The following is a 23,372-nucleotide window of genomic DNA, read 5'->3' as shown; positions in this document are numbered from 1 at the left end:
ATCACTTTTCTGGCACTCGGAGAGGCTGAGTTCCTTTGAGTTGTGAATGATAGTCACAGCATGGTGGGTTGCAGCTGGACACCACCCTCTCTTTAAGGAATTAATCTGTATTCAGCTATGTGAACGGTGTTCCCCTGAATCAGATTTTAATGACGTGTCTGCAGTTCCAAGGGTCTGGGCTCTTTGGCGTCCAGAAAAAGGGCTTTTCCCATGAGAGGAGACACGTGGAGAGCTTTGATACTGTTATATGCTGTGCCTGTTCACTTATATCCAGGCAGCACTTGAAGAAAAATAATAGAACTGTGGATTTTAGTTTTGTGTCTCGTATGTATAAGGATATGTGTTGTTTTCATGCATGCTATTAGCATGTAGAATTAATGGCAGAATTTTTCAGTTCTGTGTGCTTTCCTGTAGTTTCCATCTTAAAGGTGCTGTCTTCGTGCCTGGGATTTCCTGCACGGAAATACACCCATCTGCTTGGTACCTGTGCAGAGCATCTGATGTTGCATGGAGTGCTGATACTCTGCACGTCCCCAGTAGGTCAAGCGGATTTATCTTCCAGTGGGTTTAGGAAGCGTGCACAGCCCAGTTTATGCGCTGCTGGGGAAGAAGTGTCCCAAAAGCTTTGCTATTAGTGTGTGTTTGCTGTGAAGCCGCAGTGGACATGCAGGAGATGTTGGATTTTCTGGGAACACAGCAGCCTAGCTGAAGAATCTACATGGGCATGTCTGTGGTTGTTGCTGATCTGGTAGATTTACCATGAATCTTAAATCCCAGTGCAATAGCAAATCCTCCAAATCCATCCTAACCGATTTCGGGGACAGGGAAAGAGGATGCATGTCAGAACATTTGGATGGACGGTATCCTGAATCAAAAGAAGTCTTGTTTCAGTCATACACTCAGAGGGGCAAAGAAGACACCCTGAGTCATGGAGAAACCCCCAAACACTGGGTTGCACTGGGCAGTATGGGCAGATACTGGATGGCAGCATTGGCGTTTCAAACATCCACCTCAAGGCCATGTTCGTGGGAGCACTGAGTATGATTTAGGCACTGGAGGAAGCGCAGAACGCCCAAAAGCAGCAGTTACTTATGTGTGAGTAGCTCCGTTGTACAGCCAGACTATCCAAAGCCAAAGATGGGCTAAGTTGTTTTAAGGAAGCTGTTTAGGGAAGGAGTGAGAGCTCGGTTTACGTGGATAGGCTGAGCTATAGCCCCGGCTCTGCCAGGACAGCGTCCTGAGCTCTGTGCAATGAGTACTGGTACGTAGTTGCCTGCCTTTTCCATTTGGAGGGTTTCGATGTGTACAGAACCATGGAAGAAGTGAACTAGGAGCTGCTTTTCTGGCTTCTGCCCTAGTGAGCCTTTGCACGGGCCCGGGGGCCTCAGAACGAGGTGGAAGAGCGTGCTGCAGGTGGAAGGTGCATCTGCATCTCCCCGGCATTTTTACTGCAGCTGCATCAGAGCAATGCCACATTTGTGAGTCTAGAAGAGCATAAGGTGGGATGTTCAGCAGAACAGGCTGCAGCTCCACAAGGCACACTCTGCCTGTGGATGTGGAAATGGCTGTGGGATATTCATGGATCAGTCTGGACTGGGTTTTTTGAAAGGCTGGTAGAAAATGCCCCTTTACCCCGGACTGCCATCCCATCAACAGGCAAGCCCACTTGCATTCCTTGCCCCCTTAAGCACAGGAGATCTTTTAAACCATTGGGAAAATGCTGACATTGGGAAAAGAAATGGGTTGTGTGGCTCAGACAGCTGCATCCCTTCTGTAGCCTGGTACATTGCAACCCAGTTAAAAACTAGGCAAAGTCGTTACCAACTGACAAGGGGTTATAATCAAAGTACCTGATAACTTTATTTGTAGGCAGTGTAGCCAGCTCCATCAGGAGATGGACACTTTGCTGCAGCAGTGGCGTCTGTCCCAGCAAAGAGCGGATGCTGTGCCCTGCTGCTGATACCCGAAATAGCAGCTGTACCCAAGCGCGTGGCCAGTCTCTGCTCTTGTTCTCTTCGTGTCAGCGCTGCGTCAAGAGCTGTGATGCCCCAGAATTTGGTACTTACAGGCTGGGAGAAGAACTTTTCCCCTTGTGAGCTGACTGCGCCTTGGGAGGGCAAGCGTCCCTCAAAAGAACGGGAGAGCTATAGGAAGAGAGGGTCATGTCTAGTGCCGAGCTTATGCTCTCCCTGTTCTGGAGTAGAAGGAACATCCTCAGCGCGTGGCTGGGCCCCGGTGCCTCTTGCTCTGCGTCCGTCTGTGTGCACGCAAGGTTCATATTGACGCCGGGCTGGGTCGTGCAGCCCCTGTGCCCTCTCCAGAGTGTCTCTGCCCTTCATGGGTGCGTGTGTCTGGCGCCGATGTTCTCGCCGGGCAGGAGGGGGCTGGCACGGCGTCTTGCGGAGAGGGATGCTCCGGGCAAGCGGAAGGTGCTGTCACACGTGCCTCTCTGTTGCAGGGCATTGTGGGGAACCTGTCCAGCGGCAAGTCGGCCCTTGTGCACCGCTACCTGACTGGCACCTACGTGCAGGAGGAGTCTCCGGAAGGTGAGTTGGTTTCTTGGTGCTCGGGTGAGCAGTCTGCGTCCCGACGGCTCCTCCTGGGCTCGGAAGGTGACCCCCCGTCTCAGCATCTCTGTGCGCCGCTGCCAAACGCTCTGCAGCCTCGCTCCTTTTTATCGTGGGTTTCCCTTTGCTCGCTCGTCCTCCTCTCACCTGACCTGCTGCTTTGCTTTGTTCCCAAGGTGGTCGATTTAAGAAGGAGATCGTAGTGGATGGTCAGAGTTACTTGCTGCTGATTCGTGATGAAGGGGGCCCCCCTGAACTCCAGGTAGGAGATTTGTACCTCCTGAGGTCCCTTCCCACTCCCTGTCGTACCGGAAGGATTAGAGAGTTCTTGGAGAAGGAACTGGCCTCGCTGCTTCTTTGGGGAGAAGTTCTGTGGTGGAAGAACATGAGGTTTTAAACAAGTTAGGGAGACACAGTAATGGAGACTAAGAAATTCTTAGAAACTGCAGGGCCTAGGTTAGGGGCTGCCTTTGTCTATGGTCACTGCTCACCCCAGTGCCTTGCTGTGATGCTGAGGAACTTGTGCCACAGAGCCCAGGCCAGCGTAAAGCTGAGCCCAGCTGCAGCATCCCACTTACCTGCTGTGTTGCTGCTCTTGCTGACATCTCTGAATGCAGGGGCTCGAGGACACTTATCTGGACTGTAATTGTTGGTGTGTCTCCTTCAGTTTGCTGCCTGGGTCGATGCCGTGGTGTTTGTCTTCAGCTTAGAGGATGAAATCAGCTTCCAGACAGTGTATAACTACTATCTGCGGCTCTGCAGCTACCGGAACACGGCGGAGGTGCCGATGGTGCTGGTGGGCACGCAAGGTAAGAGCTGGGGAGCCGGCTGCTCGGGCTCGGTCCTCACGTGCTCCCTGGCTCAGGGAGGAATATTTATGATATGTAAACACTGGCGAAAGAGCTCAGTGCCAGCCCTGTGAGTGCACCATGGGGGATTGTAGGAGCTGCTTAGTCTTCTCGTCTGGCACTGGTAAGCAGTGCTTGGGGCAGACTTATTCTGAGACCCCTGGTTTAGGACGCTGTAAGTGTTGAAAAATTCCGTCTCAGGCCATTTCATCCTGTGCAGAGCTGCTTGCTTTCCCGCTGAGCCACTTTCTTTGAAATACCTGAACCTCTTGGCACTTCCTTTCTTCCTCAACTCCTGTTTGCATTCACTGCAACGGTTGAGCCAGGGGCAGGAGTCAGGGCTCTTCATCTTTCTTCATGTGCATCTGAAGCTGCAGTAAGAAAGGTCTGAGGGGATGATAACTTGCTTTTAGCACCCTGGGAAGAGGCCTGAGCTGTTGGGCATCACCTCCTCTGAGGTGCTGCCAGTGCATGTGTGGATGTGCAGAAGAGCAGCAGCAGTCTAGAACGAGCCCCCTCTTCCTTCTTCCAAGCATGGGCTGAGGACAAGAGTGAGGCAGGAAGCAGTAAGGCGAGCTTTCACTTAACCGCAGCGTGAGGCTGAAAGTGGGTATGGGCAACAGAGGGAGAACAAGGAGGTGTGGGAGCCGGGAGGTCCAAATGTGCACAGTAAATGAGCCTGGCTAACGGAGCTGCCAATGGAGAGGGGCTACCAGGAGAAAAGGCAGCCCTTGAGCTGGGATTACCTGCCTTGCGCGGAGTGCATTGGAAGAAGCGCTTGGCCTTGGAAAGCTTTGCTGCTGGTGCCTAAGCCCGGGGGGCAGGGAGGTGGCAGTAACAAGAGGGCACTGCTGCAGGTATCTGCGGGCTCCAGAGGCCTGAAACGTGGTTGCTTTTTCTGTCTGTAGACAGTAAAGCACAGGCAGGAGGGAGAAAGGATTCTTGATGCCTGGGGCTGCAGAAGTTGTTTGGATGTAAGGGCAACGACAGAAAGCAAGAGCAAGGGATGGAAGATGTGAGGAAAGAGAAGGTCGTGGCAGAACTCAGTTCCTGAGTATTGGGATACGCTGGTGGGATCATATTCTTCATGAAGACAAAGGCCATAGGGTTGGAACAGGGGAGGCAATGGCGGCAGAAGAGGAATCTCGGAGGTGTCTATTCTGGACCCTAGATGAAGATACTAGAACAAAGATACTACATTAAATTTGTGGAATTAATTTCAGAACTGAGGGATCTTGGTCCAGGGCTGGGCTGGGGTTACAAACCTATATCGTGGAGTCTCAGGACTGAGAAAGAGTGATACGGCAGAGGGCTCGGTGGTCATTGTCGCAGATTTACAGCCAGCTTGAGGTCCCAGCCTTGGTATGATCACACGAAGCAACCCTGTAGACCAGCTCAAGAAGAACTTCTTTTTAATGGCAAGTCTCAGTGCACCTTTGACTCTTCCTGACAAGGTTCATTTACAACCTCTGTTTGTCCCTGGCGTGGCTTAAGGAATTCAGATCAGATTCTTCTTGGGAAGGTAGCTTTTCCATACCATGTGAGCACTTGGTAGCCAACTGGGATACAGTTTAAGCCCATTTTTTGTGTGGTCCACCAATGAAGGCATAACTCTGAGTGCATCCTAGCAAAGCCATCTTTCCCACTTAACTGAAGATCATCTCTCTGTTTTGGTTCTTTAATCTGTGAAGTATGGCCTTAAGGCCTAAAATGATCAAGATATGTTGGCAAGTCCGTTTTACTCTGCAGCTGAGGCAGACTTGGAGATGAGCGCACCTGGTAGTTGCAGCTTCCATGACCAGTCATACGCTGATGGATTGCAATAAGTTGGTCATTTATGACATGTATAAACACTCTAGATTCTTCTCACCATTGCTTCAAGCTCTCTGTCTGCTATCAGGTGTCCTTGCGTTGTCTTCAAACAGGTGTACTGTTCATAACACTGTCTTGCGAATTCCTGATGGCATGTCCAGTGCCAAACAGCCATGCTGCCTTGTGTTGTCAGCCACACTTTGCACTGGTTTCTGGGAGACAATCCCTCTGTCTTCAGAAATGTCAGTGACTGCGTGGCTAGGAAAGTTGAATAAGGCTCATTTAAAAAATCTTAACAAATCTGTGTTTCTACAGATGTGGAACTTCTTTATCTCAGGCATTTATAGGACAGCAGGTGTACTGTGAAGGTGGCTATCTCAGCATGGAGAGGAATGGAAGGAGGCCGGGAACGTGACCTGTGACCCGTGAACAGATGCGACACGGAAACTTGTTTTTTAACCTCCTCTCCCTTTGTTTTCCAGATGCCATCAGTGCCACGAATCCCCGAGTCATTGATGATTCCCGAGCACGGAAGCTCTCCAATGATTTGAAGCGCTGCACGTACTACGAGACCTGTGCTACCTACGGACTGAACGTGGAGCGAGTCTTCCAGGACGGTAACTGCAGCCCGGTGGAGGGTGTCCGAGCAGGACGGGGTGGCAGCGCTGCGTGAATGCGTAGGCTTACAGTATGCAGACCGCAGGATCCCAGTTAGAAAGGAATCCTCCAGTGACGGCACAGTTAGACAGAAGTTCATGTGCAGTGCAGTCACTTTGGGTACAGAGAGCGCGTCCTCAGGGTAAGACTTGCTGATTGTGTGTGGATTGATTCCCTTGTGTATGATACCTAAATGGGCTGAACAGGTATGTGAAAGGAGGACTGCTGCAGAGCAGAGCAGGGCAGCACCTTTCTCTCCCCTTTCTCACAGAGGCTGTTTGCTGGGTAGCCACTTGTTCCAGAGACCAACGAGGCTGCAAGGGACTATTGCATCCCTGTGGTGGGTCTGTGCAGCACAGCAATCTGTATGAGCCTAAGGACTTATGAGCCTGGAGAAATGGGTGTGATTACATATTATGGAGGAGGAGAGGAAGCAGCAGAATCCTTGGACATTAAGCGTAGAGGAGCAGCAACCAAATGGCCAGGTGCAGCAGCTGTTCCTAGTGGGAATAGGATGCGGAAAAGTATTTCTGCTTAGGCTTTGAGAAGGGTCTGTATAACAGGACTGCTACAGGCGGAAGAGGGAACCCACACCACATCCTAGGAGTTTGCTATCTACTCAGATAAACCTGTCCTTGAATGGGGCTGCATATTCCCCTCTTCCCTTTCTCAGCCTTGCCCTCTAGAGCGCAGCTGAGTATCTCTGTTCAGTGCCACAGAGAAGGAGCCCCGTGGGGAAGGGTCTGTGCAGTGCGGAGTGGCTGGGCAGGACGGAGTTGCTTGTGGAGAGAAGGACAGCTCAGCTGGTAGAGGAGTGTTTGCGGGTGGGACAGGTGGCGTGGAGAAAGTTTGGAAACATTAGTGCAGCAGGACTGTCCAAAACCAAAATTCTAGCTCAATTCATTGCAGCATGCAAGGTAGTCTGGGGGCAAGACAGAGGACTTAGCCTGCCACTGGCTTCAAGTGCCTCCTTCCTCCCCTGGGCTGGCACTGTGACCTTCCTTCCCCTGCACAAGTCTCTGAGCTTCCAGGAAAGTGCTGTTGAAGTGCTGAGGATCATAACCGAAGTGCTTGCCTTCCCTACACAGAAGCATGTAGAGCTCTGCTGCTGCTGGTCCACCTCTAACACAGTCTGAGATACCAGGCAAGAGAGGCACCTTTTAGATCATCCCGCTTGGCCCTCTGTCTAGCCCCTAGTGAGGAATCCCCTAGCATCCGGCAGCCTCTGCGTTGGTTTGGTATTCCTGGAGAAACTGGAGCAGTACCGTCAGGCAGAAATGCCCCTCCCGGCATTACTGACCCCAAGGACCAGACTTCACTGCTGTGTCCTCAGGCCACCGCTTCTTTCCATTTACACTCTTGTTGACCTCAGCTTCACGTGCTGACTCCCCCTCCACCAGCTCTAAAGCTTGTCTACTCTGCGAAGCCCCTTCTGCGTTTGTTTGTATCCTAGAACATTTGACCCCTCGCTTTGTTAGACTGAACAGGTCAAGTTCCGGCAGTCTCCCTGGACTAGATTTTCTAGACCCTGATGTAGCTTTGTGGTTGTTTCCTGCCTTTTCCCATTTGTTGATATCCTGCTTTGGAGCATGGGCCTAGGACTGGCTCTAGTACACTAATATTCTTATTGCCAAATGCCCTTTTCATCAGAAAAGCTCTGAACGGCAGAGTCTGCAGTCAGGTTAGCCCTGCAGTCTGCTGAGCGGTGGCTGGGAGTTGCCCCTGCTCGGCTGGAGAAGGGGAAAGGGTGTTCTCGAGGGCCTGCAGCCTGCGTGCAGAGTGCGGAACAGAGCCCCAGCCTCTTGGATCCCGTCCTGCCACTCTGTCTTTGGACTGTCACAGTCTTTCGGTTTGGCAGCCTTTAATTTGAGGTCACATATTTCCATGAGCCTTTTTAATAGTAAAGCATAGTAAAATGGGGGGGGGGGGGGGGTTAAGGGATAGCAGAGGTGAGCTGCGCTAGGTTATGTGCATATTCCGGCAGGTTGACAGAATCGTGAAGCATTGACAAGTCACAGTGTGGAGTATGGGCAGCGAGGCTTCTGTCGATGGGGATAAAAACAAAGCTTTCAGTGTCTTTTGGGCTTGATTCCTTCCGCCACCACCCCTCACCAGGATACACAATTCATGAGTTGAGAGACACTGCTTAACAGCATGCGTCTCCGTACCAGACTCCTCCGTTAATGGACTTCCTGCAGAGGGGATGCTCCAAGAGTTTCCTGAGCTGGGAGAACATGGAATGACCTCAGGGGCTCGAGGAGGGGCAGCAGTGGCAGAGCTCCAGAGCCTCTGTTCATCGGGATGTGGTCTGGACAGCTAGGTAAAATGCAGATCTGGAGGAGATGGTGATAGAGGACCCTTTGAAGAGTGGTCCATGAGTTCATTGTGTCCATAGGGGTTACGAAGAACTAGATGGCTTTGTTTGGCTTGCTGGGGAAGTTTTACCTATTGGGAAAGGCAAATGTATTTCCATTTTCAGATGTGAGGAAAGTTGTCTTGGAAGTTGGTTGCCCGTATCCCCTCCTTCCTTCTTTCCTACTAGCGAGTAATGGAGAAATGGTAGGAAAGAACCGCTATGAATCGTTGAAGACAGTGAATATTTCAGCAGGCCTGGAAGGACAGGATCTGTTAAACCAACTCAGCATCTTGCAGAGCAAGTCTGGAGCAGTGGGTAGGCTATGTGCGTGCTTGATCTTGGCTTCTAGAAAGCATTTGGTACTGTGTGCCACTAAATTTGTTCCTCAGATTCCTTCAGATCAGTGTAAGGAGATTGGTTGTGTCCCTTTTCTGAAGGACAGTTTTGTGAAGAAGGGCAGAAGGTGGATTTGAGAAGGGGAGGAGAATGGACTGCGGGATTAGATGCTGCTCTTTGTTAGGCGGCTTCTCATCCTTTCTTAATCTCAGGATGAAACAAATTGTGCTCTGGGGTTGTTTTTCTCTTTTTTGGCCATAGGGAACATAGACAACATGACTTTAAACGGTGAGGTGTGTGAGATGAAAACCCTTGTGTGAGAGCAGGACTTGGAGCTTTTGGCCCCAGGTCTGCTTAGCGAGCTCTTCCTCCCCTGGTGGGAGATCTTGAGCTGCTCCTTAAAGGCTCACACGTCAGTGCCTGCAAAGTGCTGTGCTTCATCTTTTCTCTGGGTTTGTTGCTGGCCTGCACGTGTGGTCAGGAAGGCGGGCAAGGAGTGGGTTTTGTTAACTGTGAGAAGGAGCAAAGGGCAGTGAGGCTGAGGAGGAAATCCAAAGACCCCAAAGAGTGAGGATCCTGGGGCGTGTGGTAATCCGAGACTGCTCAAACAAAATGAATGTATAGCCAGCTGTGTGGGAATGAGGAGCGTGGGTCGTCATGCCTGTGCGAGGAGGAGTTGTGCCCAGGAGAGGCCTGGTGATGTCCTTGGCTGTACAAACAGGGCAGTATCAAGTGGAGGTATGGATGGATTCTGATCTTTGTACATGGTAGCAGACCATTGCTGGAGCGCTGTGTCAAATTTGGGTATCAGAATTTCAAAAGAGAGCAGAGAAACTGAGAAGATTAAAAAAAAGACACAAAAATTAATCAAAGGCTGGCAAAAATGCCTGACAGGCACTAAAAGAGCTTATCCATTCAATTTATCAGAAAGAAGATTGAGAGGTGACTTGATTACAATATCTGAGTATCTACGTGGGGAGAAAATCACAGGTACTAAAAGACTCTGCAGGCTAGCAGAGATCTAATGCTAGAAGCTGAAGCCTGTCAAATTCACATTTTAAAGAATTCTTTTTTTTTCTTAATATCCCTCTTTTTTAACTATTGGCAAAAATGTCATAGGGAAGTGCTGTATTCTGCATCTCTTTGCTTTCTCAAAATCCATGCTAAGTTCCTTTGTGGAAGAGACTTTATCCATCCTGGATGACTGGTGCAGTGTCGGCTGGGTGAAATTTAGCGGCTGGCAAGACGCAAAGATCAGCCTGGAAAACTGAGAGATCCTTCCTGGCTTTTGAGTCCTTGCACCCGTGAGCTGAGTTCCTGCACTTCCCTGAGCAGTAATCGTATTTTCTGCAGTAAGCCGCCTCTGCGTGCCGTGCTGCACGCCTGCCAGTGCACTGGTTTCCCAGCACCAGGGCCCTCACCAGGGATGTGTCCTGTCCTGTTCTGCCTCTGTCTGCTTCATGTTTCAGCAGAAGCTTTTCTTTGAGAGTGCGGCCACTTAGGGCTGATGTTCACGCATCGTGGTGAAGTTGAGAGATCTCAGCTCAAGGGTAGTGGATACCCCTGGGGAGCATATTGCTCAGGGCTCTGGAGACCTGTGGAGAAAACACGGTGTAATAATCATGAGTAGCAAGTGGAGCACAGAGACCCACCATTTCGCAGAAGATCTCCAGTAAATCTCACGTACTTACTGCTTTCACCTGCCTGCTTAGCTGCAGGACAACACAGACTCCCTTGAGCACAGCAGCGGCAAGGGAAAGAACAGAGAAGAGAGCCCTGGCTCTGTGAGACGCATGGAGCGGAGGAGAGCTGGGCCAGACACACTTGCCCCAGATGTCACTGGGATCTGAGAGCTATTCAAGGACTTCTAGGATACAGTTTTGGAAGACGCTGACTTGGCAGGACGAGGCATCGTCAGAATATGTTAGCAGCTTTTCCTGATGAGTGCTGATGGGATCTGGTGCATCCGGTTTGAGGTCTTGTGGAGTGCTGATAGTTGTGGATCGTGGAAGGAACTTGCCTTGCATGGAGATGCAGTTTACCAGCCAGGCCCCATCTTCACGTGCTTTCTTCAGCACAAGTTGCTCAGTCCAGCGGTGGTATGCCTGCCCCGTGCAAGCCGGGGAAGATACGTGTTTCCACAGTAGAAACAGGAGGTCCTCTCTAAGCTCTGTGGTCATTGCTTTCATTGCAGAGGTTTGTTTGCTTGTCCGGAGTGTGCAGTGCATATGCTGCATCTCTGTTCCTGGAGGGCCCTTTCATGCCACTGTCTTGTCTAACAGTAGGCAAGCACTAGTCTTTTTGGGGCAGCAAATGAATGTTAGGCTGGTCTAGCATGGCAGGTTGGGGGAGCAACCATCCTTCTCCTAGGCATGCAGTTGCAGGATGAAGCTAGCAATCTTCCTTCCCAAACTGCCGTCTCTGCAAGTAACCCCATGGTCTGCACATGGTGCTGCTGAGTGTGGGCAAAGCGCCGAGATCCAGAACTTTGGATCTCCCCATTCGCTGCCTGTGCAGAGATTCTTCAAGAATCGAGTGGTTCCAGCTATTGTGGTGCCCTCTTTTCTGCTCAGTTGTGGCAGAGAGACCATTCCTCTATGCCTAGAGCAGTTTCTGGATGTTTGATCTCAAGCTGAGTTTGTGTTGTGCAAGGAATCTAGACCATGTCTGTTCTGTGGATTGTGCCACTGTAACTGAGTTGAATCTTTTGGAGTGGCAGATGCGTTGTCTTGGCAGTCAGGCTGCTGAAGGCCTTTGTGAAAAGGCTGCACAGCATGGTGAAGGTTACCCCTTTTCTGCTGGCAGGGCTAGTTTCTCGCATGCAGCCTGGCAAAAGTCCTCCCTGAACTGCTGTTCACTGTGTGGGAACTGCACTTCTTTCAAAGTTGTTTCCAGCATCAGAGGTTGTCACAGTTACTGCTTTTGTGAAAAGATGGAACAGCCTGCCTTTGGCTTCACGTGCAGTTTGGGGATGGTCCTGGCACAAAGCAGGAGGAGTGACTGGGTTATGTACTGTAGTGCCCAGGACTCTGCAGACATGAACTTCACCAGTGGCAAGGCTGGGTCACCCTGAAGGGGTGGATTAGGGTGGTCCCTTTACTCCTACCAGAGCTCCCAGTGAGCTAAGAGGCTGGTACTGAGCATATCTTCCCACTTCTGGGCTGTGGAAATATAGTATTAAAGAGCTTTGTTCTCAGAATTACCCTCACAGAGCTCCTGGAATGCAGGAATCTCCCAGAGTTCAGCAGATGCTGGGACAATAGCAAGAAGCCATCAGTGTGGAGGCACCTCAGCTTTTTGTTTCATTTGGGGAATATTTCTTTACCATGCAAAAGTGAGGGAGCAAATTGTTAAGAGCCCTTTGGCAGGGATTGTCTTGGAGTTGTCCTCGAAGAGGAGGACTGATCCAGCTTTGATCGTGGGAGAGCATGGGAAGGACAGCAGCCCAGCTGCTCTGTGTTGTAGGTGGCTTTGCTGGCTTGCCTCCAGCTTCCTTTGCGGCAAGTTGAGGGTGAGAGCTCCTCTCCTCCCTCTGGCCCTGAGCGTTGGAGGGGACAGTTGTGCCTTGGCATTGCCAGACCGTCTTTTCCCATCACTTACCAGAACCGTACTGCTGAAATGCTTGCAATGGATCTGCTGTTCATTTTTCCTCCTCAGCAACAAGGCTGCAATTTTGGACTTTAGCTTGAAAGTGCAAGGGTGGTTCTGACTGTCTGCTCCTCGTTTGGGCTTCCGTGTGCCGGGTGTAATTGTTGGACAGTGTCATTTCTTCTGCTTGGATGTGAATTAGATCCTTCCATGCCTTCGGGGATAATTGACAGCATTGCCACATCTTCCAGACTAGTGAGTGAAGCTTCGGAGGAGCTGTGTAGCAGGAGTACTTCCATGGAGAGGCCAAGATTTCAGGTACAGGGGTGTGTGCAAGGCCCAGTGATTCCAAGAGGTGCCACACACGCGCGCACACACATTCTTCCCCCCACAAATATATTTCTATAGAGCTATTTCTGTGCGTCACTTTGGATCAGCCAGTGCACTTCCCCTCTTTATGCAGGTTGTCCTGGGTGTTTGCTCTAAGCTCTGCTTCCCAGCAGACCTCCAGCCCCAGTGTGAGAATGCCAAAGGTGACGCAGCTTTCTGAACTGCTTGGGTGAAGTGTTTGCAAAGCTCGAGGAACTTGCTTAGCCCACTGACTTCGCAGTTGGGCTGGGACAACACATTCTTTTTCACTTTCTCCCTTCTACTTATGCAGAGCTGGTTGTCTAACATGGTCTGGCTGAGTAAGTCTCATGCTTGCTTAGGACTCTAACCTCAGACTTTTGCTGTGCTGTAGCTTTTCACAATGAGCAACTGTTGTTAAATAACAGATGCTGCTTCAGACATGCTGCTGCTCAAAAACTGGTTGATCCCCTCCTGGCATTCATCCTCTGCAATATGTGAATTTTCATTTCCACATCTCAGGAAGAGCTACTTTTTGGAGAGGTTCTGGAATGCCAAACAAAGATTGTTGTGACTTACATGATGTTTGATGTTCCAGAGACTAGGCGACCTGTCGTTGTAACTATTAACATTTTTTTCTCTGTATTTTCTCTCATAGCAATCTCTCCAATATCTCACACTTTCCAGGGCCGATGAAATGTCAGGTCCACACCTTCAGACCGCTGGAGATACTGATTAGTCTAAAAGTCAGGAGACAGATCTTGTCCCGGCCAAGAAGGGGGAGAAGGAGTTAGAGTAGATGCAGTGTAAGTGCTTACGGCCACACTGTGTAGCAGAGGCAGGCAGTGGGATAACAAGGTTAGATGTTCTGCAGAAGTCCTCCTTGTTGACGTAGGGTGGTGCAGTTTGAGCCCCAGATGTTGGCTTCAGTGAGAAGAAGGATTTGGGTCTTAATGAAACACTCTAGAAATTCGGGGGTGGAGAAAGGTGCTTTCCGTACTCTGACCCTGTCTTCTTTCTCTCCTCTTTCAGTGGCTCAGAAGGTGGTGGCTCTACGGAAGAAACAGCAGCTTTCCATCGGTCCCTGCAAGTCCTTGCCCAATTCACCCAGCCATTCGTCTGTCTCTGCGGCCTCCATTCCTTCTGTTCACATCAACCAGGTGGGAAATGGGAACGGGGAAAGCCCACGACCCCATACGCTTCTCCACACACCCACAGTTCTCTTCCCTCGATACACAGCTTGTTTAGTCTAGCACTAGACTCACACTGAAGCCTTGGAGTAGCTTTTGGAGACAGCAGAGTGTTGTCACCCCGGGAGCCTCTGTCAGTGGCCCAGAACAGCTCATTGCTCGCCTTGAGATCAAGCTTCATGTATAAACTGTCAGACGTGGCTCACGGTCTCCAGAAATTGTGGAGTGCTTCTGGAGGCACTCGGCACTCGCTGCAGAGCCACGAGCAGCCTGGGTAGAGAAGTTCCTGGGCAAAGCGGAGGGGAGGTCTGCGAAACAGGCCTCAGCCTGGCTGCCCTGGCGAAGCAGCACGCTCGCCCCGCGGGGTGGGATGAAGGCAAGCATGGGTGGACGTGGCTGGTCCTGCTCCCCCTGGAAGCAGGAAGCTGATGGTCTTGCATTCACATACAGATGGACTTTTTAGGGGATTTTAGGACCTTTTTAGCGGGGTGGATTCAGTGGTGGGGCTCCTTGAGGACTCCGGTAGCACAGAAGGGAAGGAGCTCTCTGGAAGCTGTCCTTTCTGCCAGGGAGGGGTTCTTTGCTGTTCTTTAGGCACAAGGTCAGCTTGGCAGGGACCCCCAAGGTCCCCGTGCCGGGAAGATGGTGAAGGCAGATGTGTTCGTTCTGTGACTTCGGAGAAGGCAGACCTGAGGCAGGAGGAGCAGGTCGGAAACCGAAGCAGGCTGCCATGGTGAGCGCTGGCAAAAGAGATCCTTTGGGCAGCCTCACGATTGCCTTAATGCTTCGCTTCGGTTTTCAGTGAGCACACAGATGCTGCGATGGCTCCCTAAAGAGGAGGGTGCAAAACTGGGAGGGATTGTTTCTCAGGGGCAGTCAAGCCAGCAGATTCCAGCTTGGAAGCGGCTGGCTTATGAAATCGCAGGATCTGTAGCAAGGATTTCACTGAATTTGTCTTGTTTGGCGTGGTGCTCTCAGACTGCAGAAGTAGCGACTGCTTATGGACGACGGGAGATGGAGTGGCCAGGGCAGCTGGGAGCCCTTCAGCCTCCTCACCGGTGAGCAAAGCTTGAGACAGTTTTTGAGGAAGAGAGTAGTTAAGGACTGAGTGGAAAAGTAAAACCGAAGAAAATGCAAAGCAAGTTTAGCAAAACGGACTCTGCCAGACTGGCCCTGTTTTTTCGTAAGGGGATGGGTGTTGAACCTAGGGTGTATCTGAGTCTGCCAAGCCACCGAGTGGGTTTTCGATGCACCACCGCAGGGGAGATTGTTGCTGTACAAACTTGAGTCAGGTCTGCAGCCACTGGTTTGACCCCTGCACTTAGGGTTTTAAATACCTGTGCGAAGCTTGTACCCGGCTGCATACATTTTTAATGCTGGACTGCAAGCAGTTCTCTACAGAATTTTGCAGAGACCTGCGACAGCTTCCCGGTGCTCCAGACCACCTGGACAGCAGCCAGTTTATATAACGGTGCAAGTGAATGTGCTAAGCCCTGCTGACAGCCAGAGCTGCTTAATGAAGCTGTGTAGCTTTCTGATCGGAGCTTGCTCGTGTCCCGCAAGCTTGGGATGCACGCAGAGTGCGCACAGCTGTTTGCAAAACACATGCAGCCGTGCTATGCCCTGCACTATGGCAGGATGCAGGCATTTTTTGGGAGGTTTAATAGGAGGCACCCAAGGTAAGGAGCAAAGTCCAGAGAAAATGCAAATTTGAGTGTATCTCAAATTGAGTATCAATTGATACTCGATTGAGTATCTTATTAGCAGAAGAACTGTAAATAGTTGAAGACTGGCTGGGAGGGAGAGGCAGATTGCACTGAAAGGGGGAGCAAGGTGAAGGATGGCCAAGGGCAGTGTTCCTCGGGGACAAGTTATACGCTCGTTCAGTATTTCCTTTGATATCCACAGTTTGAGAAAAGGGTCCTAACAAAGATGTTTACTAATGGCACTGGCTGTGCCAGGCACCAGGTTTGTAGTGAAGACAGACGTGTTCCTCACTGTACAGGGTGTGATGATACCAGACTCCTCAGGCTCATACCAGTCACTCACGTTTAAGTGTATGTTCAAACTGGAGTAGGAACAGAAAAATACCAGTGGGAGGGAAAGGAGAGGCTAATACGAGAGGAAATAAAGTGCTTGGCTTGTTTAGCTTAGAAAAATGAAGTCTGAAATGGACAAAACCTGACCCCTAAAATACAAAGCTGGAAAAGGAAAAAGCTTTTGAAGAAAAAGAATGTGCTAGAAGAAAAGGGGAGGGTTTAAGACTGGCCATGGCAAAGCAAAGATTGGGCATCAGAAGTCGTGTCTGTGTGTCCTGAGCTCTGTTAAAGGTTCTTGCTCAGGAGCCTCTTTCCTTTCCTTTTCTTCATACAAAGTACCAAAACGTTCTTTCAGCGCAGCTTGCTGATGACCTCTGTGTCGATGCAAATGCTGGCTCCTTGGCTCTGAGACAGGACCTTGAAGTCACAGCACCCCGCTGTGCTCCCACGGCTTTACCAGAGAGGCCTAGGTTGTTCTCGTGGGAACCAAAGCTTTCTGATGGGAAAACAATGCTAATGGTGAGGCCTTTTTAAGCAAGAAATGTTCATTGATTGCGTGGACTATAGAAGTGTCAGCAAAAATGATAGGCCACGTCCTTTTGGAGCTAACGCTGTCTCTGTCTTCCCTCCCCTGGACATGCTCTGTGCCCGTCTTAAGCGGTGTGCCTCCCGCGCTTAACAAATCTCTGCCGCAGAGGGGATCAGAGTCAAGCTCTGTTCCCTGGGTCTTCTGTGGCTTCCCCAAGGAGCACAGACTGTTTCAGTTCCCAATGGCCTGCTGTAGAAATCTTTGCTTCGTGGTTACACATCTCCTCCATTACAAAAAGCACTTCTATAAATAGAATATGAAGCAATAAAACCGAGGAGTGATTGTAACATACGGTGAAGCATTTCTTCACTCTCCCTTGGCTTGAGCAGCGAGGTTCTGGAACTGCTTCCCAGCCCTGAGGGAGAAAATCCAGGTGGTTTTGAGAAACCCAAGTTCGTTGGTCCCTGACACGTCTAAAACGGCCGCGGGCAGAGAGGGCTGTGCGCTCAGGCACACGTGGGCCTGCCGCCCGTGCAGGAGGACGCACGGCCAACACAGCACAGCAAACTGGCAGCTTCCAGGGTCACAGCAGTTGTCGCAGCAGGGGCGCAAAAGAGCCCAGAATCTCTGCGCAGAGACCGCTCGAGGACCGCGCGGTGGTGGTGGTGGTGGCACGCCAGGGGCACGGTCTGCAGCACGAGCTGCAGCAGCTCTCCCTAGCACGGCGCAGGGCGAGGGTGCTGCTGCCCGGAGCTGGGGTGCCGGGAGCGCCGGTGCCCCTCGGGGCGGTGTGGCCGTGGCCTCACGAGCTCTGCTCCGGGCATGGAGTCACCAGGCGAAGGAGCTCTGGGGAGGGATGGGCAGACTGTGCACCAGGGGGGACAGAGCAGGGACTTTGCAGAACACTCCCGTGTTGTGTCGTCTCCTGTCCAGGGGTGAGGGGCCTGCTCCAGGATTTCTCACCTGCCTCCGCTAACCTTGAGAGCAGGTACTGAGGCAGGGACGAGGACCTCAAGGAGGGGTTTGGGAGCACAGGACTCGGCATGGGAAGTTTGGGAACACAGGACTCAGCATCTTTCAGATGGAAAGAAGCCAGGATAAAATAGAAATTAGGCTCTTCTGTTTGTCTTTTTCTGCCACTAGGTATTGGGGCATTCAGAAAGACACGCACACTGGAAACGGAATAATCTTTTTTTTTTCTGGGTGCTGCTTATGTGAAAGTCAGGATTGGCCTTTGCATCTTGGGCCCTTGGCCATCAGGAGCCATTGGGCGCTCGTGTGCGGCTCTGTCCCTGCAGGCCGTGTTTTTGGGTGTCGAGGGGTGCTGCCTACGGTGACAGCAGTCGCTCTGTTCCTTGCAGTCAGTTATGGCAGGAGATGGCACCTCTGTCATTGCTTCACTCCCCTTGGCGGGCTGCCTTGCTGGGGGACTGCTAGTGATAACATACCCTTCCCACTGGTTGGGGTCCCTCTTCCCAGGAGGTGCTGAACTGTCCCTCTTCTCTGCTGCTGCCGCTGAGGCCAAGGGCTGCTTTCCTTCGCGGCTGTGTGCCCAGCAGAGAGCAGTGCCACGGAGGGGACCAGGGTGTTTGCTCGGTGCCGCCTCTCCTGGCCTGTGCAGGCAGGGACGGCTCTTCCCGGCTCCGTGCCTGGAGCTGTTGGTGAAGATGGCAGTGGTCTTCCTTGGAGCGGGAACAAGTGGTCCCCACGAAGGGTTACTCAGAGCAGGCAGGAGCTGAGTGCCGGCCTTGCCCCTCGTGCTAGTGCCAGGGACGTCTTTTCTGGAAGCGGTTTGATGCTCGAGGCTGGTACTCTGGAAATGGCTGCTGCTTGCCTGGTCTCCTGACAGCCCAGCGAGTTCATTGCAGCTGCTGGGAGAGCAGAGGACCCTGGTGATCGCATCCTCCGCCTGTGCAGGAGGACTTTTTCCTGCTGTTGTGGGGTGGTGGCCGGTGTCCTTACCGTAGTGACTGTGCCGGTTTCTCAGGCCGGCAGGGCTCTGAGATAGCGGTGCCGTGTGAGCTGTCTCGACGTCCTTGCACGGCGGAGGTTCCTCTTTACGAAGCAGTTCTTGAACTAGCCAGAGGCCCTGGTTTCGCCTCAGCCTTTGGGAGTTTTGGAGTTTTTTTCTTTTTACCCCATAGCGGTGCCTGGTGCCACAAAGCACATTGTTCCCTTGTTTTCTGCTGTGATGGGAGCTGTAGTAGAAGGTCGGCTGGTGGTCAGGGTTTTCCACAAGCAGTTATCAGCGTGCCAGATGCGTCCGTCAGGTCTGTGACTCCAAGCAGTTTGTTCAGCATCTCTCTGGTCTTCCGAGATACCAGAGGGACAGGGTCAACCCTTGGGAGCCCTGAGCGCTCTTGGGTGCCCTCAGGGATTTCAGAGCTGTTCTGTTCCTCGGCCTTTCCCAGCAGCTCACGGGAAGTCGGTCTGCTTTTGGCATCAGTTCAAAGGCACCTCAGACCCCGGAGGGTCCTGTAGTCCCCCAGGAAAGCTCTTGTTTGTCTGCTGGCTCGGGTGCTCCCCGCCTGCGCCCTGCCCGCGCTGCTGGCGATGAGCAGGTCTGGTGGGTTTGGGTGCTCCACAACCTGCCTTGCCTTCCACCTCGCTCCCCTTTGCCTGCAGGGTAAAGGGTGCGGGCGGGAGTGTCTCGGGCCAGTGGATTCTTGCAGCGCTCACAGAGTTATTCCACCTCATTTCCTTACTGCTCCTGCTCCTTCCTCCCTCTTTCTTCAGGGGCTCTGAGATGCCTTTAGACCCCAGGCTGTGGGATGAGTCTCCGTTGCCTGTTTGCTGTGGGATGGAAGTTTGTCCTCCTGCCAGGGGACTCATTCCCGGACGCTGGCAGGAGGTGACACAGGCACCCCACGCTGAGTCTGTGCAGGGCAGCAGAGTGGACTGCCAGCTCCCCGAGCACGTTGCTGGGTCCCTCTGGGCTGCCGGTGTGCCCCGCTCTGCTGATCTCCCTTTTGGGGACAGTGCATCCAGTTTCACTCTGGCTGGCCTTGGTCTACAGCACTGTGCAGCGTCCTCAGTGAAAAAAAGAGGAGTTTGATTTATCAATGCTTTAAGTTGAGAACAGTACTAGAAACTTAGTTTGCAAGTGGAATGAAACACAAACTGCGATTAACCTGTGCTCGGCAACAGGACCTTCTCCTGCCTGTTGCAGCCTGTTTCACCAAAGTGCAGTCAGCGTGTGTGTTTTGGCAGCTCAAGCAACGGGCATCTGCGTTTCCTCGTGGAAGCATCCAGTAGCCAGTTCAGCTCGTGGTGTGCTCCACTGCGATTTCGTGGTCTGTGCACTTCTCTGGTTTCTTCCTTGTTCCTGTGCACATGCTGAGTCAGTGGCTTCTGCTTGCCTGCGCTCTGCCCTTCAGAGCCCTTCCCAAATTTCACTCCCTTGTTCCACCTCATGCCTTTTTCTTGCCAAAAGTTAACACAGTTTAACTTCACCTGAGTTATTCCCTGCTCAAGCACCCGATAGCACAGTTGACATTCTTTGGAGTACACAGTTATCCACCACTGCGCACTGATGGGAAGGGTTTGTCCTGCATGTGTTTTACTAAGCGTACCGCTTCCACTGTGTTCTTTGATTTTGATGGAGACTGCCGGTGGGTGTTTAGGTACGTCAGCAGAATAGCTGCCAGGAGCAAAAACGAAGTATTTGTGCAAACATGTCCTCTTGTCCTGGTTCTCCCCCGTATCTGTGGTGTGTTTTGGGTTCCTGGATTCCCCCTGAGCGCTCTGCTTCAGCTGGGCAGTGCGATGGCTCAGGGCTGCCTACATAGCCAGAGCCTGCACCACCGTCTGCTTCTCACAGTTCCTCCTCTGCCCCCAGCTCTCACTGGACGGTACCAGCTCCCACACGACCCTTCCCAGCTTGATGCGCGGCAGCCTTCAGCCCCAACGCCTTTCTTGAGGCTTGCGTGTCCGCGGGATGCCGGCATGCTCAATGGCTTGTGTTCATTGCCCTGCAAGAAGGACAGTCCTCGACTTGTCCCCAACACTGGGCAGATTTATGGGCTAAAGAAGACGAAGTTTTATTCTAGCAAGGCAGAAATCAACAACAAGGTTACAGGGAGCATGTAAAATACAAACCACAGTTTAGCGAGATTCCTTCCTAGGAGCTTTAGTGTCCGTCACCTAGCACACATAGGATTTGTCCCAACTGCTGTGGCAGGGGTTCAAACTCCATAGTGTCTTCTGAACTGAATCCTCTTCTCAGTTATAGCTTCATGAATGTGCTGACTGAGGTATGAATGATTCAGAGCTTAGCCAGAGAGAGTATTTTGGACGCCCGGCTACCTTGTCTAGCTCACCTGCTTGGACAGCAAGTCTCTGTGCTGCAGCTTTGACCATCTCTTCCCTCACACTTTGTATATTTTTCTTGGTTTTTGATGTATTTCACATATTATGCATCAAGCAGTGATTATACAGGCTTTATTGTGCCTGATCATGAATGTCAGCTCTCCCAGTGAATTCTCTTCAGCTTGGTAGCTCTAGTTTCTGCATCTGTTCTTTCGTCACTACATTTGCAGAGTACTTCTTCATGCAGTGTTTTCTCTCTGGTTCACCAGAATTGTCTCTGATTAATGATTCTGAAGTCACTGCCAGGATGGCGTCTCTCTCTGCTTCTCCACGTCCTCGATGGTCCCTCCTCCTCTAGGGCCGGGCAGCAGCAATCTGCCTCTCAGCGGGGTTTGTCGGCTGCGAGAGAGTCCCCTCGGCTGTGCTCGCTCCTCCGCCCGGTGCCCGGCCTCTTTCACCTGCCGAGACGTCTGAGCAGACCAGATTCCCACTCGCTCTGGGTTTCCGGGCACCAGAAGCTTTCCCGACTCTGGATGGATCTCAGACACCGAGTCTCGCGCTCGCAGGGAAACCACCTGCTCGCAGCAAGGCTCTGCCGAAAGCCGCGGGGCTGCGCAGCCCCCTGCTCCCCGCTTTGAGCCGCGCTGGCTGTTGGGCTGACAGCAGGCAGCTTCCCAGCCCAGCGGATCCCACGGGGTCCACGGTCCCTCTCCGCCCTGGTGAGCAGAGGCAGACAGAGGATCTGCGGCTCTGGGCTGCCCTTTCCCCAGGTGTGGTGTTGGGTCCTTCCAGACCCGCCTGGGCACAGTGGCCTTGAACGCAGGCCTTTGGTCAGGGCGCACAGGTTTCCCCTGCCCTCTGAGGAAGGGTGCTTAGCGTAACTTCCAGCAGCAGATCTGACGGCCACCTGGGCTGTCCGTGGGCAGGCCTGGTCTGGAGCTGTGCTGGAACCGAGGACGAGTGGGAGCACCTCAGCTTCTTGGATGTAGCTGTCAGCTCCCCGCACGCGGCCTTTGAAGGAGGTCCATCGTCAGGCTCCTCTGCTGTGGTCGCATTTCTCTGCAACGCACCTGGCTACCATCCTGCTCTGCTTCAGAGAGAGCGAAGTCAGACTGATTTTTGGATGGCTCTTTCCTCTCCTAAAAGAAGTTCTCTTTCATGTGTCTTCTGCCCCTTTCCCTGGTGAAAGATCAGGCAGGATACAGCCTGAGTGCCGTTTGCACTCTTTTTCCAGGAGAGGGGTATGTTGTGCAGTTGCTGGTCTGTCTCTACAGCCTCTTTCGCATTTCTAACATTTCTTAACTCCTGGTCGTAGAGGAAGGCTCAGGCCCTGCCAGGTACAGAGCGTGCACGTAGGTGTCTTCTTGCTGAGCATCGCCGGCGGATCCTTGCTCCACACGTGCCCATGGCCTCCTCCTCTAAGGAGATTGTTTGTTCAGCGGGGATCCGCGGGGACCGTTGCGTTCTTCTTGCTCCTTTTGCAGACTGCCTCCTTGGTGGCTGTTACTTCCAGCCAGAAGATGAGCACGCTGCAAGCTTGGTAGTCATTTAGTGATCTGAGGTTTTGCAGGGGGCAGAGGGATGTTCAGCCTGTGCCTCAGGTTCCCCTGTAAGACGGATTCCTTCTTCTAGCCGTGCCAGGCAGTTCTGCCTGGCTTTTTTCCTAGGCCGAGCTGGGATTTGGGTTTTGTTTCAGTGTTACTCACTGTTACCCGGAGTGGACATAACCGTTCTGGTAGTGGCTCTTCTGTGTGTTATCCCGTTGCAGTGCCTTAGGGACTGGTGCCCTTCCTACCAGCCATGAGCCACCTAAATCCGAGCATGTGAGCTGGGAGGAGGTAGGCTGCTCTGCAAAGGGTGCTGAAGCTCTCAGCCTTCTAGAGGCGGTTTCTTCAGCATATTTTTGAAATACTGTGCAGAGATCAGCAGAACTGCCAAACGGAGCTCAGGCTGCCGTGTGCTTTGTCATAGGACGATGTCCTGGGCTGCAGATCTGAAAGGCTTTTCTGCGAATGTTGCTCCTTGGGACCTCCTGCAAGCTCCTCTTCAGGTCGTCGTCTGCAGAGTGTGCATGGGCCAAAGGGGAGTGAACAGCTGTCCGTCTAAAATAAATGCATCTCTGAGATGTCTGCACAGACTAAGTGGTCAGACCTGCCCTTCCCCTGTAGTGAGGACACAGCGTGCTTTCCCGCAGGTTCTCAGGCACCGGGGCCGCGGCGGCGAAGGTCCCAGTGGCTGATGCCGTCGGAGTCCACGGGTGCGGGAGGTGCGTGCCACCGTTAGGGCTGGATAAACCTCTCGGCAGCAGCAGTTCTGCCCGCAGTACGAGCTCGGCCTGCGGCACCCTGTGCTCCGGGGCGTTGGAAAGGCCGGGACCTGAGCCGTGCTGGCGCACATCTGCCATGGTATCGTAGCTGTCCTGGTGAGGCTGCTTCAGGTTCCACAGCCTTCGTGCGGAGGAGGATCCTCCCTAGCAGACTGTCAGAGGATCAGCTTACACTGGTCCTGTGTTTCGGGGAGATGTCATGCTGAAGTGTCCCCAGCCGTCCCCTCTGAGAGACAGGCAGCTGCCGTAACTGAGGGCTGCGTGGTTCAGAGCTGCCTCCGTGCCTTCAGCACCGGCCCCTTCGCCTGGAAACGCTTCCCTGAATCCTGCACTACAGCCGACAGCGTTAAGTGTTCCTGTGCGATTACTGCTTTTTGCTATCGATTTCAAAATTTTAGCATTTTACCAGCAGAAAAACTAAAGCGCAGAGAAAGCAAGCCGCTTTCCCAAGGTGCCCGACCGAGCAGC

General features: G+C 52.3%; 1 protein-coding gene across 1 annotated transcript in view; it reads left to right on the top strand.

Moving 5' to 3' along the window:
• LOC112992644 (arf-GAP with GTPase, ANK repeat and PH domain-containing protein 3-like) overlaps window positions 1–23,372 on the top strand; it is a 105,503-nt gene that overhangs the window by 11,939 nt on the left and 70,192 nt on the right. The window contains exons 3-7 of the mRNA XM_064505529.1: window positions 2,459–2,546; window positions 2,744–2,829; window positions 3,235–3,376; window positions 5,710–5,844; window positions 13,545–13,672. Coding sequence (XP_064361599.1) covers window positions 2,459–2,546; window positions 2,744–2,829; window positions 3,235–3,376; window positions 5,710–5,844; window positions 13,545–13,672 — 579 coding nt within the window. The remainder of the gene's footprint in view (window positions 1–2,458; window positions 2,547–2,743; window positions 2,830–3,234; window positions 3,377–5,709; window positions 5,845–13,544; window positions 13,673–23,372) is intronic.

This window comes from Dromaius novaehollandiae, chromosome 2 (assembly GCF_036370855.1).
Source record: "Dromaius novaehollandiae isolate bDroNov1 chromosome 2, bDroNov1.hap1, whole genome shotgun sequence".
NCBI classification, from domain to species: Eukaryota; Metazoa; Chordata; class Aves; order Casuariiformes; family Dromaiidae; genus Dromaius; species Dromaius novaehollandiae.
The sequence above is the reverse complement of the archived record's forward strand: the minus strand, read 5'-3'. Positions and strand labels throughout refer to the sequence as shown.